A 14,014-nucleotide genomic window follows, 5' to 3' on the forward strand; every position below is an offset into this window, starting at 1 on the left:
TATCTAGTGTTATACTTAGAGTGTGAAATATAATTGCATTTGTCAAATATTTATTTATTTATTTTTTGCAATTACACTTTTTGAAATAGTGTGGTAAACACCTTTAAAACATGGAAAATGAAATGTATAATTGAATCAATTGTCTCATTTTAGAATTTTGGATTTATAATATTCCAACTCTTGCAAATTTCATTTTGATTATTTTCCCCCATATGTGCCTATATGTCCTTGACATTATATTGTAAATTATATTGGAAAGTCAACTGCATGTATTCAAGCAGTTGTGACTCCTTTGCATTCAAGTTCGATAAAGACAAGCTGATAGGTGACCACATATTCTTGGTCATATTCTTACTCTCTTTAAAAATGTCATGATTTCTTATATGTTAACACAAAAGAAGAAAAGTCTAAAGCAAGCCTGACATGATTTATTTTTAAGAAACTGTTTTGTATGTCTATATATAAGCAGATCATTTTATTTATTTTTGAAATTTTGGAGTTTGGCTGGTTTCTATCTAAATATGGATGAGTCTTCTCTGTTTCCCTCCTACTACCATCACCACCAGAATCTGTGTAGTCTTTTTATTCTTTGTATTTGCTACAGACTTGATCACTCTTTCAAATCGAGTTGCTCTTGTTTCGTTCTCAGATACACAAATTATTCTTGAGTGGAAACTTCGGCCTTGGCCTTCCCATCTGCCATCTTCCCTGTCATTATTTTCTCTCTTTCTCTTTCCCCAGGGGCTCCGATTCAATTACTGCTTGAGATTTTCAGTGTGTCAGTTTTCTTCTCCATGGATTTCGTTGTGGAAAAAACTTCCGCTACTACATTTTAGTGTCTCTAGAAACCTCCTCATCTTAGCCACCTTTTATTTTACCATTTTTTACCCATTTTGTCATTATAACTTTCATCTCCCGCTTCATGAATAGCCTGCCTTTCTACATACTCTTCCTAGTTTAAGTCACTTAAAGCAATTTTCTAACTATTTCTTCTTTTTTTAACAGTCAGATTTTTTTAGGGATATTCTGTTCCCCTGAGTCTTCAGCATGATGTTCCTTTTGTGGGTATTTGCCGGTGTGGGCTGTTATATTTCCCCTCTCTATCTAGAATGCAGTGATATTTATCCCAAGTCAGGGTTTCTTAAATAAAAAATAAAAAATCACTTCTCTGTTATTTCCTTTGTCTGCTTTTGAGATGATGGCTCACATCCTTTTCATCTACACTGGAGAGTAGATTGATATGCATAGTCCTCTCAGTAGCCAGCAAGCTTTTATTGGAATAGCTCAACTGGGCTAAGGTGGGTGCCTATTGTACAAGGTGTAAGACATAGTACCCAGTGTGCATTTAGTTTAGTGGGGGACATGTGGTGCAACAGTGATTACTCTTTGTGAATTATACGTATTATTGCTTCCTGGGTGGGAATTCTAAAGGAAGACTATTTTATCTGGAAATTAATTTTGAATAGTCTTTTGACCTGTAAATAGCACAGGTCACTTGCTTATCAGTTATTTCCTGTTTTCCTTTATAATCTGTATTTTTCTTAAACTTCATTAAAATCCCATTGTACTAAATAGCAATTTGTAACATGTGGAAGGGAAGGGAAATAAGGAAAGAGGCTGAGCTCACACTTGCGGGAGCAGCAGCAGAGGGAGAGAGGAATGCTGGGAAGCCTCTGGATCCAGACCTGAGTTGCTCCCATTGGGTTATAAATCACCTCTAGCACCCCCGCTGCTCTGCTGCTGCCCCCAGCAAGGATTTCCTTGAGGTGACTACTCTCTTGGACCTGGGAGGCCCCTGATGCATCTTGTCCTTTTGTTGTAGCTTCATTCTCCCAAGGAATCTGGGCTTTATGAGGTACACTGTAGTGGCCAGCCTCTGGTTCCTCAAAAAGCAGGACGGGGACTATAGAGGAACAAGTGACCATTATCTGGGACACTGAAGGAAAAGCTCAGGACAGACTAGGGAGAGCCAAATACCATCTTCCATCTCATGAAATAAAATATGGATAGGATGGTCTAACTCCATTGTTCTTATAGTCAGTCTATATATTGAATGCCAGTTTAGGTATTCACTGTTGTTGAAATGTATGTTGTTCTTTTCTGTTTTACTAATTTCTTCCTTTATTTTCCAAATGAGAACTTGGATGTGACTCCATTATAGTCTATTAGAAGTTATTTAAAACTGGGCCAAATCATTTAAATAAAATTACATAGTCATGGCATTTGTTATTAAATTCAAGAATGTTTAGGAATGGTGCATAACTTTTAAAAGGACCAATTCTGGAAAAGATAAACTATTGCCTTGAATATTTTTTATTTACTTTTGTAGCAGTCATTCATTCACTCAGATAAAAAAAATACATATCAAGCTCTCATATTTCAAGAATTTATAGTCTAGCAGGGAATTACAGGCATTAAACAAATCATTTTGCAATTAATTCCTTAATCACACTAATGATACATGCATCTGGAAAACAAAGCACTACGAAGCAGTCGTTGGAATGGGAACAAACAGCCGAGGAGGGATATCCTGGTTGGCAGATGTAGTTTCCTGTGGCTGCTGTGAGAAATACTACTGAGGAACTTAAAACCACAGCAATGTATTCCCTAAGAGGTCTGGAGGTCAGAAGTCTGAAGTCAGTATCCCTGGGCTGGAATGAAGTTGTCACTAATGCAGAGCGCCCTCTAATGCCACTAGGGGAGAATACATTATTTGCCTCTTCCTGCTTCCAGCATTTCTGGGCTTGTGGCAGCATCCGATCCTTGCTTTGTGGTCCCACTGCCTTCTCCTTTCCCTCTGTACAAAAGAAATCTCCCTCCACCTGCCACTTAAAGGGATACAGGTGATTGCATGTAGGGCCCACCCACATAACCAGGGGAATCTCAGAATCTTTTATTACAGTTGCAAAAATTGTTTTCAAGTCTGGTGCAGCTGACTGAGGCAAGGTTCTAAATGGATAGAACTTTTCAGACTGGGAGGATGGAGTGTGTAAATCCTGAGGGATCTGGCAGAAATCATTTGAGGATTTGAAAGAGGGTATGTAGGGGGAAAACAGAGGGTAAAGGAGCTATTGGGCAAATTTGCCTAGAGATGTGGAATCTCTGGTTCATCTGGACCAGAAACACCCATTCTGTTTGGACTCTGGAGGCCACCAGAAAGAGTCTGCATTTTGTGTATGCATATTTCTCCTATACTGAATCAGCCAATTGTGTTCCTAGGGCAATTACAACTATTAGAAATCTTAAAGTCCCTAGGCACGCATAGAACTGTCTATGGAACTAAGTCCAGCTGTTTTCTGTACAACCTAACTGGGTTTGCCAAGATATAGCTGGAGAAGCAATTTCTCATATCTGGAAGAGGGAAACAAATTAAATTCTATTACACAAGTGGATTGTGTTCTTAGGACTGTTTGATAGTAGGAATTTGGCGATGGTCTAGTTAAGATGAGGTATGGACAGAAAGCTTAGTGATTTCCCTACCTCCTCCTCCTCCTCCTTCATAATAACTATGATTTGAAAGCTTTCAATTTTTATTTTGAGATTTAACAGACCATGAATGGAATTGCTTTACAGAACTTAAAGTTGGATTTGAAGACAAGATTGAAACTGTATATTAAAACTGCTGTGTTATGCTCAATGCTAATTAGTTTCTAACAACTAATTACTGCAGTTGTTTTGCTAAGAGCAGTTATTTACACATCTTTTAGAACTTCAAATTTCTTTCATGGGGCCAGGAACTTCACTTTATTTTGCTATGGAGTGTGTGTGTGTGTGTGTGTGTGTGTGTCCATTTAGTTCTTATTATGTTATTAGGCCTAGCTTTCATTAATATCCTAACTACTGTATTTGGTCATGCCCCAAATAAGAGCAGATAGAGAAGTGTTCATAATTGGAGCTACAGAATCAGAGCTGCAGACACTTCTGACAGGGTCCCATCCCCAGTACAGAGCTATGTGGACCACAGAGCAAGACCATCCGCTTCACAGAGCCCTGGTAATGGGTCGGATTTAAACTTGGAAAATTACCTCTATCAAATGACTTTCTTTATTAAAAGAACTACAAACTTTCAAAGTGAGGGAGGAAAAAATGAAAATGATTCCATTATTGTAGATGATGAAATCTATTAGAAAATATATAATTTCAGTCTATCAGTTAAAATATACTTTACGATATGACCGCCCTTTCCCCTCTCACTGGCATTTATTGGTCAGTAAATTGCTCATCTGTGTTCCTAGTTATTGTGTAGGGTGGTGGAGGCTGGATGTTCCGACCAGACCTCTGCTTGTGACTTACCTTAGGTCTCTTTGTGCACCGTGCTTCAGTACAGTACCCAGAGAGTGTGTTCCCTGAGTGGTAAAATAAAATACCAATTAAAAATAGAAATAAATTTAGGGAACCAGTAATCATCTGTTCTTCTAAGTTCTTCAAAGACCACATTGTTTTACCAAGTCAGATAACCATGTTCCAGAAGAAAGGCCTACTCAGACCTCTAATTTGAATATGATGCAGGCAGCTTTTCACACAGATTCATACATGAAGGGGTCATGTGTACATATTTGAAATTTTGCAATGGCCATTGAATATTTGTTCATTGTCCCTTAAAGACTCACGCATTCTGCTTGAGAGTGAGAGATACCAGTAATGGCTGCCGACATGTACGGATGGTACTTTTATTGACTGGTAAGACCTGAATTCTGGTTTTCCTTTTGGTCTTTACAAACAAGAGGCATAGGGCTAAGTTTTAGGCTGAAATATAGTCTCTCTTTCCCAGGTCTCCTTCTATAATTGTCACCTCCTTCCCTTCATTATTCTGTCATTTTATCCTTGATTTATAGCATCTTTGTCTTTGGTTATAAGCTGTCTCAAAGGCTTTTCTGGAAATATACAGTGCAGAAGTACAAAATGATGAAATAAACATAGTTCTTCATTTGTTTTAAAGGATGCTTAGGTTGGACTAGATGACCTCTAAGGTCCTTTCCAGCGCTAAATTTATGTTACTGTCACCAAAGACAGACAAAAAATCTATTAGGCTGTAGGCCAGGAGACGACTGCCAAGGTCTATACTCCTGGTGCAGGTGTATTTCTTCTTGAAAGCAGAGTCCTGGATTCAGCAGCCTGCTAAGGGCCCTCCCAGTCTCCTGGTAATAAAATAAGGAAACCGATGGCTGAAAAAAACAAAAACAAAAAACTGTAAAAAAATAAGAAATAGAAAACAGAAGAGCTTAATTATTTCTTTGGGGGGCATTTATATACATTTGAACAACTAAGCCAAGCTCAACGAGTGTAGCTAATTTAATGAAATTAGTCAATGTGAATATTGTCACAGTCTTGCCATCATATTAACATTAAGTATGATTAGAATTTATTTCTTGTGCTTGTATGGGTCCCCAAAGCATCTGCTGTCAACATCATTATAAACTAGCCCTTCAATTCTTTCAGAAGACTTTCCCGTTCAGAGCAGGTGGTCGGTCCACTGCTTCAGGGAATATATCATTTTTATGGTATATTTTCTGTCTGTATGAATTTAGAACTTAGGAAATTATCCATAGGGTTGTTTATTTTTGTTAGTAAGGTAACAGTCATTGAAAATAAAGAAATGCTAGATACCGTGTACTGAAAATTTCCAAAGCTTGATTAAAACATTTTCTTTAAACCCAACTGCATTATAATGGAAAAGTATAGGGAAAAACCCAGTAATTTAAAAGATGTGTTTGTGAAGTATAAGTATTATTTTATAGTAAATAACATTTTAGAGGAAAATATGACTTCAAGAATTATTTATATGTAAAGTCTACTAATCAATTGAGGTTCATGGGAAAATTCAGGCAGCTTCCCATTTCTTTCCAATACTCAGTGTAGTGAGTTGTATACAGTATTCCTAGGAAACCAGCACACTCTGAAATTCACAGGTTCTTTCTGTTTTTATGTTATGTATTGGTAGAAAGTACTTGAGTGTTTCAGTTGGATGGTATGTTGGTAATCTTAGAATTATTGTACCTTGCAATTAATTTTAAACTATTTGTGATGCAGATGGTAGTCTTATATCTGAAATTTAATTACTGTTGTTGTCAATAATATTTTTTAAATTAAAAAATGTCTGTATAAGATTCTAGAAACTTATAGTATTTAATAATGTGTCTAATAAAAGGTTAATTAAATGTAATTTATATGCTAAATCATTTTGACTCAGTTTTATTGGCTCCAATAATATTTAATTTGTTAATACTCAGATAATAGTTATTCCCTAAATAACATTTTACTTTTTTTATATTGAAATCAAACAGTGAAGTGAGACAGAAAATTGGTACAAAGTGGTGATTGTCAATCATCATAAATTCATGAATGATAGCCTGTATCTTCCTGAGAAGGGTTTAAATTTGGAATGTGTGCCTTGGAAAATGGGAGTTAGTATAATATTTCAAAACTCATACAATAGTATGTGCAATTGATTATAATTAGAACTAAACATTTAAAATTTCATAGTTACTTTGAATCAAATGAAGGTCATTAATAAAGTAAACCAAAGGTTTATTACCACTTGCTTTGAATTTTTAATTCAAAAATTGAAAACTATAAAGAGAGAGCTTTTGCTATAATTAAGGTATTTATCTTATAAAATGACATCAAATAGGTTACCTGTGATCCAGCTGGATAAACTGACACCTACAAATACTTGTCAATGAAAGAGTTAGGACGAAGACTGATTAATACCATTCTTTAATAAGCTCATGTTTTCTCTCTCACTCTAACATGTTCTTATTTGATTTACTATAGTGATTGTATTGGTTTCTACATAAAGTATGACATTACCTTATTAAAATAATATTAATAAGTGTTACCTGTAAGAAATCACAAAATATGATATCCTTAGAAGGAAATTAGTTATATGTAAATAATAATAAAGTATATGTAAAGATGATAATAAAGTATTTATTATTTTTGTTTATTTTTACTTATATAAATTTGGAAACATAGATCTCTAAGTATTATTTATCTACAATTATAAAGTCAAATAAATGGTAAAGATTAACTTAAAAATAGCTTGTGACTCAGTGATTGAACTGAGATAGTGCTATTCCAAAAGGGTTAATCATTTTGAATTGATTCTATAGATGTTTTCATTTTTTAAATACTCTGTAAGACTCTTACCCACCTGAAAGTTTATTCCCATAAACCCAGCTCATTAAAATCAGCCATGTAACTTTTTCTGTTCTGAGAGTGCAAAGATGAAGACTTGACTTTTAGAGCAAAAGTGCCATATGGAAGTCGCAGGAACACAAAGCAACATTTAGCAGTGGTATCCAGTGTCACCCAAGTGTTTGAGGAAATTTTCAAAAAACATTTCTCTATAATCACGTTCACCTTTGCTACCAGAACCAGTAGGGAGGTCCAGAAACGGTTTCGAAGGAAAACTTGTTCTTGAAGAAGAGGATCACCGATGAATAGACAAAGTATACTGCCTGGACTTCCTTTTAACCTGAGACAGCAACCTGTCTACCACAGCCAAAGACACTCCAGTGTTTTTGCTCCAAGAAATTAGGAGACTCAAACTCTGGAAATAGAAATTTTACTATATAGTCACCTAATCTAAGTCATACAAAAAGAAATAAACAAAAAAAAACCCAACCCAAAATGTCTACTACCATCGCCAACAACCCGGTCTTTGGTCTCATCTTCAACCTGTCTGGTCTTCGGTCTCATCTTCAACCCGTAACAAAGATGGCAACAGTGATAAGAAGAGAGCCTCATTCAGGTGGTTTCTGCTTCTTATTATTATGTTCCTACATCCTGTCCCAGTGAATTCACCTATGAATTCTAAGACAGACTACTTATAATAATTTGTCATGAACTCTAGAATTGGATTTCAGATTTTTTTCACCTGAAATTGTACAAATGCATATCAAAATAACACACTTTTGCTCTGAATCTGAAACAAGTTCTATTGCATTCCAAATAAAGTGTTTTTAGTATCAGCCAATATGGTGTAAGCATGAGTTTCAAAGAAGCAATGTTGGTAAAGTCAGGAGAAATGACTTTCTAGTGACATGCTGTGTTTAGATTATTTATTACCTTTCTTTTTCATATTTCATATGCGGGACACAAAGAGAACTGGAATCGTGTTAATCATCATTTTACAACATTTTTATGGAATGTAAATATATCAGTGCTTGCCTTTTTCCCATGTTAATGAAAAATGAGTCGTACTAGGGGAGTAAGTATTCCTATTACACTGCTGTCATCCATACCAGACCTGCTTAGAAGAAATAAGCACAGATGGTAGGTCTATTACTTCTCTAAAAAAAAAAAAAGTTTGGCCTCTCTCTTTTTTTGTGTTTTGTTCCCTCCTTCTCATGGAAATGTGAGCAATTTTTCAAGTCAAGAAACCTCTGTAGGGATTCTTGAAATGTTTTATCCATTACTTGTACATTTAGGAGCAAAAAGAGTGATTAATGATTTATTAAAATTTCATAATGAAAAACTCAAAAAGCCTTTGTTAGAAAAAATTTTATTTGATTTAGAAACCATATGTTTTGCATGCAAATTAAAGTCTGCAGGGAGTAAGTTTTTATATCAAGCTGGGATCCTGAATTACTCAGTTAGTAATGGCAAAACCATTTAGCCCCTGTTAAAAATACCTATGTGCATCTTTTACTTATTCACGGCTTGGTGAAAATGTGTGTGCTGTATACATACTAAGAAAAAGAGTACAAGAAGTTTTAATGTTTTATTTAGGTTAAAAATATATGCATACCATAAAGTATGCAAATCTTAATTCTCTAGTTCAGTTTTTTACCTTTAAAAGCATCAAATGAGCACTTTTGTATAACAAGGACCAAAATCAAGAAACCTATTACTAGAATTCCATAAGCCCCCTTTAACCTTCCAGGTACTCTCTCCCAGAATAGGACTCAAGGTCACTTGAAGCATCATGGATTAGTTTTTAAACTTCTTATAAATGGAATCATAGAGTATGTTCCATATCCTGCTTCTTTCATTTGACATTTAACTTGCACGATTTTTAGTATAGTTGAGATTTATTGAATCTCATTGGTACATAGCATGTCATTATTGAAATATACTGACATTTATTTGTCAGTGCTGACGCTTATGGACATTTGGGTTGTGTCCAGTTTGGGGCTATTAATGAGTAATACTTTTCTGAGCATTTTCATACCTGTTGAGTATATATCTGGAGTCATAAGATATGTTCAGCTTCAGCATACATGTCAAACAGTGGTTTGGATCTGTTTACACTTCATCCACAGAGAGAGAGAGAGTTCCAATTGCTCCACATCTGTGTTAGCACTCGGTATCACCTGTCTTTTCCATTCAGATCATTCTGGTGTTTGTCTCCCACTATTGCATTATGAGATGTCTTCCTTTTCCCTGGAGTCCGCATTAACTACACCACCTAAGACCTATTCTTACCGTAATGCTTCAAGGGCTACCTCAAGCTGTAACTTTTTTAGTTTTTCCCCAAGTTGTCTTTGTCCAAATGGACTTATCCACATGCTCAATGTCTACTACCTGTGCTACCCCTACCTGTCACTCAATGTATGCTATTCCTTCTTGATATCTCCAGGGCACGCGGAAGATCTCAGTTATTCCTTTTGTTGCACTTTAGCTGTTTCACTTGTCTTTATGCTACACCACCCTGTCGGGAAAATAAGGATAATTATACTGCTGGAATCTAGTCGGTATTTTAAAATATATAGTAAAATGTAAGGAATGAATGAATGCATGAATGGACAAGTTAAATGATACATTATATTCCCCGATAGATAATTAGCATTTTAAGGTCAAGAATTGAGGCTTATACCTTCTCAAAATCCCTGTCACTTTGCAGGATTTGAATATTGTAGGAGGCACTTAATCTAGTGAGTTTAAATATTTGTGTGAGTACTAAGTCGACATTATATGGTTGTCATTTTGGAAGGGTAGTGACTTACAATGACTTTGACTGCCTGTAAAGTCACCCTTTTATACACGTTTTACTAGACTCTTGTACCCCATTTGGTGAACCTTGGTGGAAGCAGATTGTACTTTCTCTATTTGCAAAATGTTGTGCAGGTTTTATTTGCTTCCTTATAATAATTGTGATTTTAACTTATGCAGTTAACATGCATTTATAGTTCTTTTATAGTCCAATATGTAAAAAAATATTATTGGGGTATATCCATATATTGTGTAAAATGAGTAAATGTTAATCCAGATAATATGGACAAAGACATATGTGTAATTCAGCAAAAATTGGTAACAAGGTGAGATGTACATTAACTTTTTCTAGCATATTGGTTAGTAGTATTAAAAAGCACAATTAATTTTTGGTTGGGTCCTTTGAGAGTATAACATGAGAATAATTTATATTTGCATGTTAAACATTCATCCAGAAAAAACACTGTAGCTCTTCCAGATTTTGTTCCAAGAAAAAAAAAATGCAGTGTTGTATACTCTTTAAGGAGTGAGTCTGAACTCAAACCTGTTCAAATAGTTGTAGCAGATAAGACTCTGAGTCATACATCTTTAAGGTTACTAAGTCATATATCTTTCACTGTTCACTTTGTTAGTTATACTCAGCGTGTGGTTGGAAATGGAATCAAAGCCCAATCTGGCAACCCTGAAGTCAAGGTCAAAGGCACTGATCCTGTGATAAATCAGATCATTGACAAACTGAAGCATGTTATTCAGGTAAGTGCCCACCATCTTTTATTGGTGTACTTAGTGGTAAATAACAAGTGGGTGTTTTCCATCATATGTGAAATGTGTGTTAATGCCATCTGATAATCCTACTTCAAACTGAGTATTGGAATAACTTCTTGTATTCAGGTTTTTGGAAATATTTGGTTGAGTGATTTTTCATACACAGTCAATGCGCAGCAGTATTTTAATGGCTGGGCAAGCTGTATCTGTGAAAAGGAGCCATAGCCTCCTCATTTCAATAAGTAATGAGAGTCTGAGGATGAGCTTCATCCCTAATAATAAGCTTTAGACATGAGAACTACTGACCACTAAAGAAAACACATAGCAGAGTGTGGAAGATGCCAAATTCACTATTCAGGTAAGTCTCCGAGCCTTTCTATTAAGATTTTTGCCTCATTTTCAGCAAAAGTCATAAATGAATAATACGCATTTCTTATATTTGTTTTCTATATTGCCTTTTACATGTTATCTCATAACCTAACTGTGTATGAAATACTTCTGTTTTACACAACATTATTTAGTCAAGTGAGTTTTTACTGCTGGTTTTAGTACACGGCATGTGAAGCATGCAAATATCTATCAAAAGAATATTTCATTGAACTATTCTATCAACTAGAAATAAAGATTATGTTACAAGTTGTAAAGACTACCCTCCATTCTGCATCTATTGCAGTTCCAGGTAAGAGGGACTATTTTTTAGTTATTGGTCTTTATGTAACAATTTATATGTGCATGTTTTTTCTGAGCAACTGGTTGATACTTATTTCTAGTATTATGTGATTATTTGTTAGAAACTATACTTAAACATAGTCCAGCTTTTTTATGGATATTAAAGTATTCTAGGGCCATTGGTATGCTTCCCATATTTTTTCTGCAAAACTTACGTTGATGTGGAGCCAGTTCTCAGGATTCTATATCTACGAGGGTCTCTGTATCCTGAGCAAAGTTCATGTAAGCAGGGCATGGGGACTGTGTCCAAAACCACAGATTTCTACCTCCCAGGTGGCAATAATGACTACTTTGTTTATTCTGTGACCCTTACTTTAGGAAAATAGAGCTCTCACCTGGGAGGCAGAACCAAAAGTAACTTACATTGTGAATAATGTAAGAAAAAAGTGGTGTCACAACTATTAGTGAGGTGAATTAAACCAATTCCCTCAGAGAGGAACCTCCAAGGTAGAGGAACTACCTGCCTCACACTGTCAAGTGCTGCGCCATTTCTTGAGAGTGAGTAGTATTGGGATTGGGTCAGGAGCTAAGCGACAGTGACGAGAGTGGGGCAGAGTGAATAGCTGGGACTGGGGACCAGACACTGAAGCAGAATGGCTGAGGTCAGCAAAGAGGAAGCCTGTTGTCCTCAGAAGCAATCATGTGGAGTTCGTCAGTGAACATCACTCAGTCACTCAGAAGGAGGGAGGTCACTTTTCCTACCAACTTTCTGGAACCTTGCTGCTTCTTAATATGAAAAACAGGAGCTCCAGGTGAACTTAACCTTGACTCAGTGAGAACCTAATGAGGTTTCAGGAAAAAATTAGAATACTACATTCATTCTTGAGCTTCTAGAGGCTCAATAACCGATCTGTTAGGAACTTGACATATAAGCTACCTAGATTTCTAAGCATGCACTGATGTATCGGTGTCATCGTTGGCATTCCCAGGAAAGGGACTCTGGGATGTAGCTTTGTGTACAGGAGCTCACAGCAGTTTCCTTGCCTCACAATCGGTAAGGGATAGGACTGTGCAGAAGGAGCAATTAAACTGTACCGTAACTATCACGGAAGCCTCGTCTGAACCCAGTAGGAACTCTGGAGCTAGAAGGATCCTTTCAGATTATCTGGAATTGAGAAAAGGAGGTAGGTCTTTATTTCCCTGACTGGACCAATCATTGGATGAGGGCTGCTGGGATGGAAGGTGGTAGGGGTATGTTGACACAGCTCTGAGTCATCAGCAGCCAATCATATTACCTGAGCTGAAGGAAGGATTGCCTTGGTCTAGGGGGCACCCCATAGCATCATGCAATATACTATAGTTCTGTAGATCAAGGTCATTTGAAAATGCTAATACACAATTGATCATAAAAACAAAAGAGCTGAATATAATCTGCTACTCTCACTGAGACACAGTAAATACCTAGTGGTCTCTGCAGCGGGGTAAGCATTCCCCAGAGAAAGCACAGGCTGATCCATGGGAGGAAAGGAAGGAGAAAGGAGAACTTTTGGTATATTTATTCTGTCTCCTTCTGTTACCTTTTTTTAGTTGTAGGAACATGCATGCAGTGTGTAACCATGCAATGGCACATGCATAGAGTTTCAAAATACAGAAATATATGTGTCAAGTGGGTGTGCATTCCAACTGTTTCCGTGGAACCTATTACATGACGAAAACAGATGGGGAGCCCCGCGGTGGGTGGTGAGGAGGGAGCTGCTCTAGAGGGAAGCGGGTGTGACATCAGGAAGCATATTCACGAAGAAATAGGGAAATGCCCAAAGCAGAGGGTCTATAACAATGGTCATGGGAGGGCTCACTGATATCGTCGCCCACCCAGCATAACGCTTCCCTCTTCTTGTTTCACAGGCTTCAAAGCCACCTCCTTTTCCAGGTGGCAGGGAAATAATCCAACTTTTTTTTTAAAGCTCCTGTGTTAAATTGAGGCCCTGTGTTAAATTGTTTTAACTTTATATTGGTGTGGAGACCTCCAATGATTCATGCTGAAGTTTCATTCTAGGGTTACAAGAAAATATCAGATAAAAATGTGACCTTTGAGGTTTATCATTTAAAAGTCCACTAAGATAATCTGATTCCAATTCAGATTTTTATAGAAGATAGCAGAAAGTCATATTTTTGTGTGAGTATCACTAAAATAGGTACCTTTACTATTTTAGAACATGTTTTCCTCTAAGCCAGATATTCCAGAGATGAAGAGAAATTTTTGATTTTACTAGACTCCTGACTGCTGATAATACGTGTGTGCCCCAGAAGGAGTGGCTCTGGTGCTGTCTATTTGTCAAGGGGTCATTAAAAGGACTCACCAGTGTCAGATCTAAAAAGACTCAGAAAATTGTCTTCTATAAGTGAGAACTTATTAACTGGGCGTACGTGTGTGACAAGGGAGGAAGTAGAAGTTGGAATGTATTTCAGAATATCATCTGTAGGTTTAGATGGTTACTTATTTGTGTTGGGGTAAAAAATGAGTTTGTCTTTTGTTGTAATGGCTATTAAGTGCATTTGTTAACCGTGTACTATGAAAATGCCATCTCCCAACACAGGCATAAGCAAGTGTTCCTCCCGTCCATGTTTTCCATGTGTGGAAATA

General features: G+C 36.5%; 1 protein-coding gene across 2 annotated transcripts in view; it reads left to right on the forward strand.

Moving 5' to 3' along the window:
• GPC5 (glypican 5) overlaps nucleotides 1-14,014 on the forward strand; it is a 1,144,217-nt gene that overhangs the window by 371,273 nt on the left and 758,930 nt on the right. For both annotated transcript variants that reach the window (XM_024567049.3, XM_045201452.2), the window contains one exon: nucleotides 10,569-10,689. In XM_024567049.3, the coding sequence (XP_024422817.1) occupies nucleotides 10,569-10,689 (121 nt within the window). The remainder of the gene's footprint in view (nucleotides 1-10,568; nucleotides 10,690-14,014) is intronic.

Source organism: Desmodus rotundus, chromosome 13, assembly GCF_022682495.2.
Source record: "Desmodus rotundus isolate HL8 chromosome 13, HLdesRot8A.1, whole genome shotgun sequence".
Lineage (NCBI taxonomy): Eukaryota > Metazoa > Chordata > Mammalia > Chiroptera > Phyllostomidae > Desmodus > Desmodus rotundus.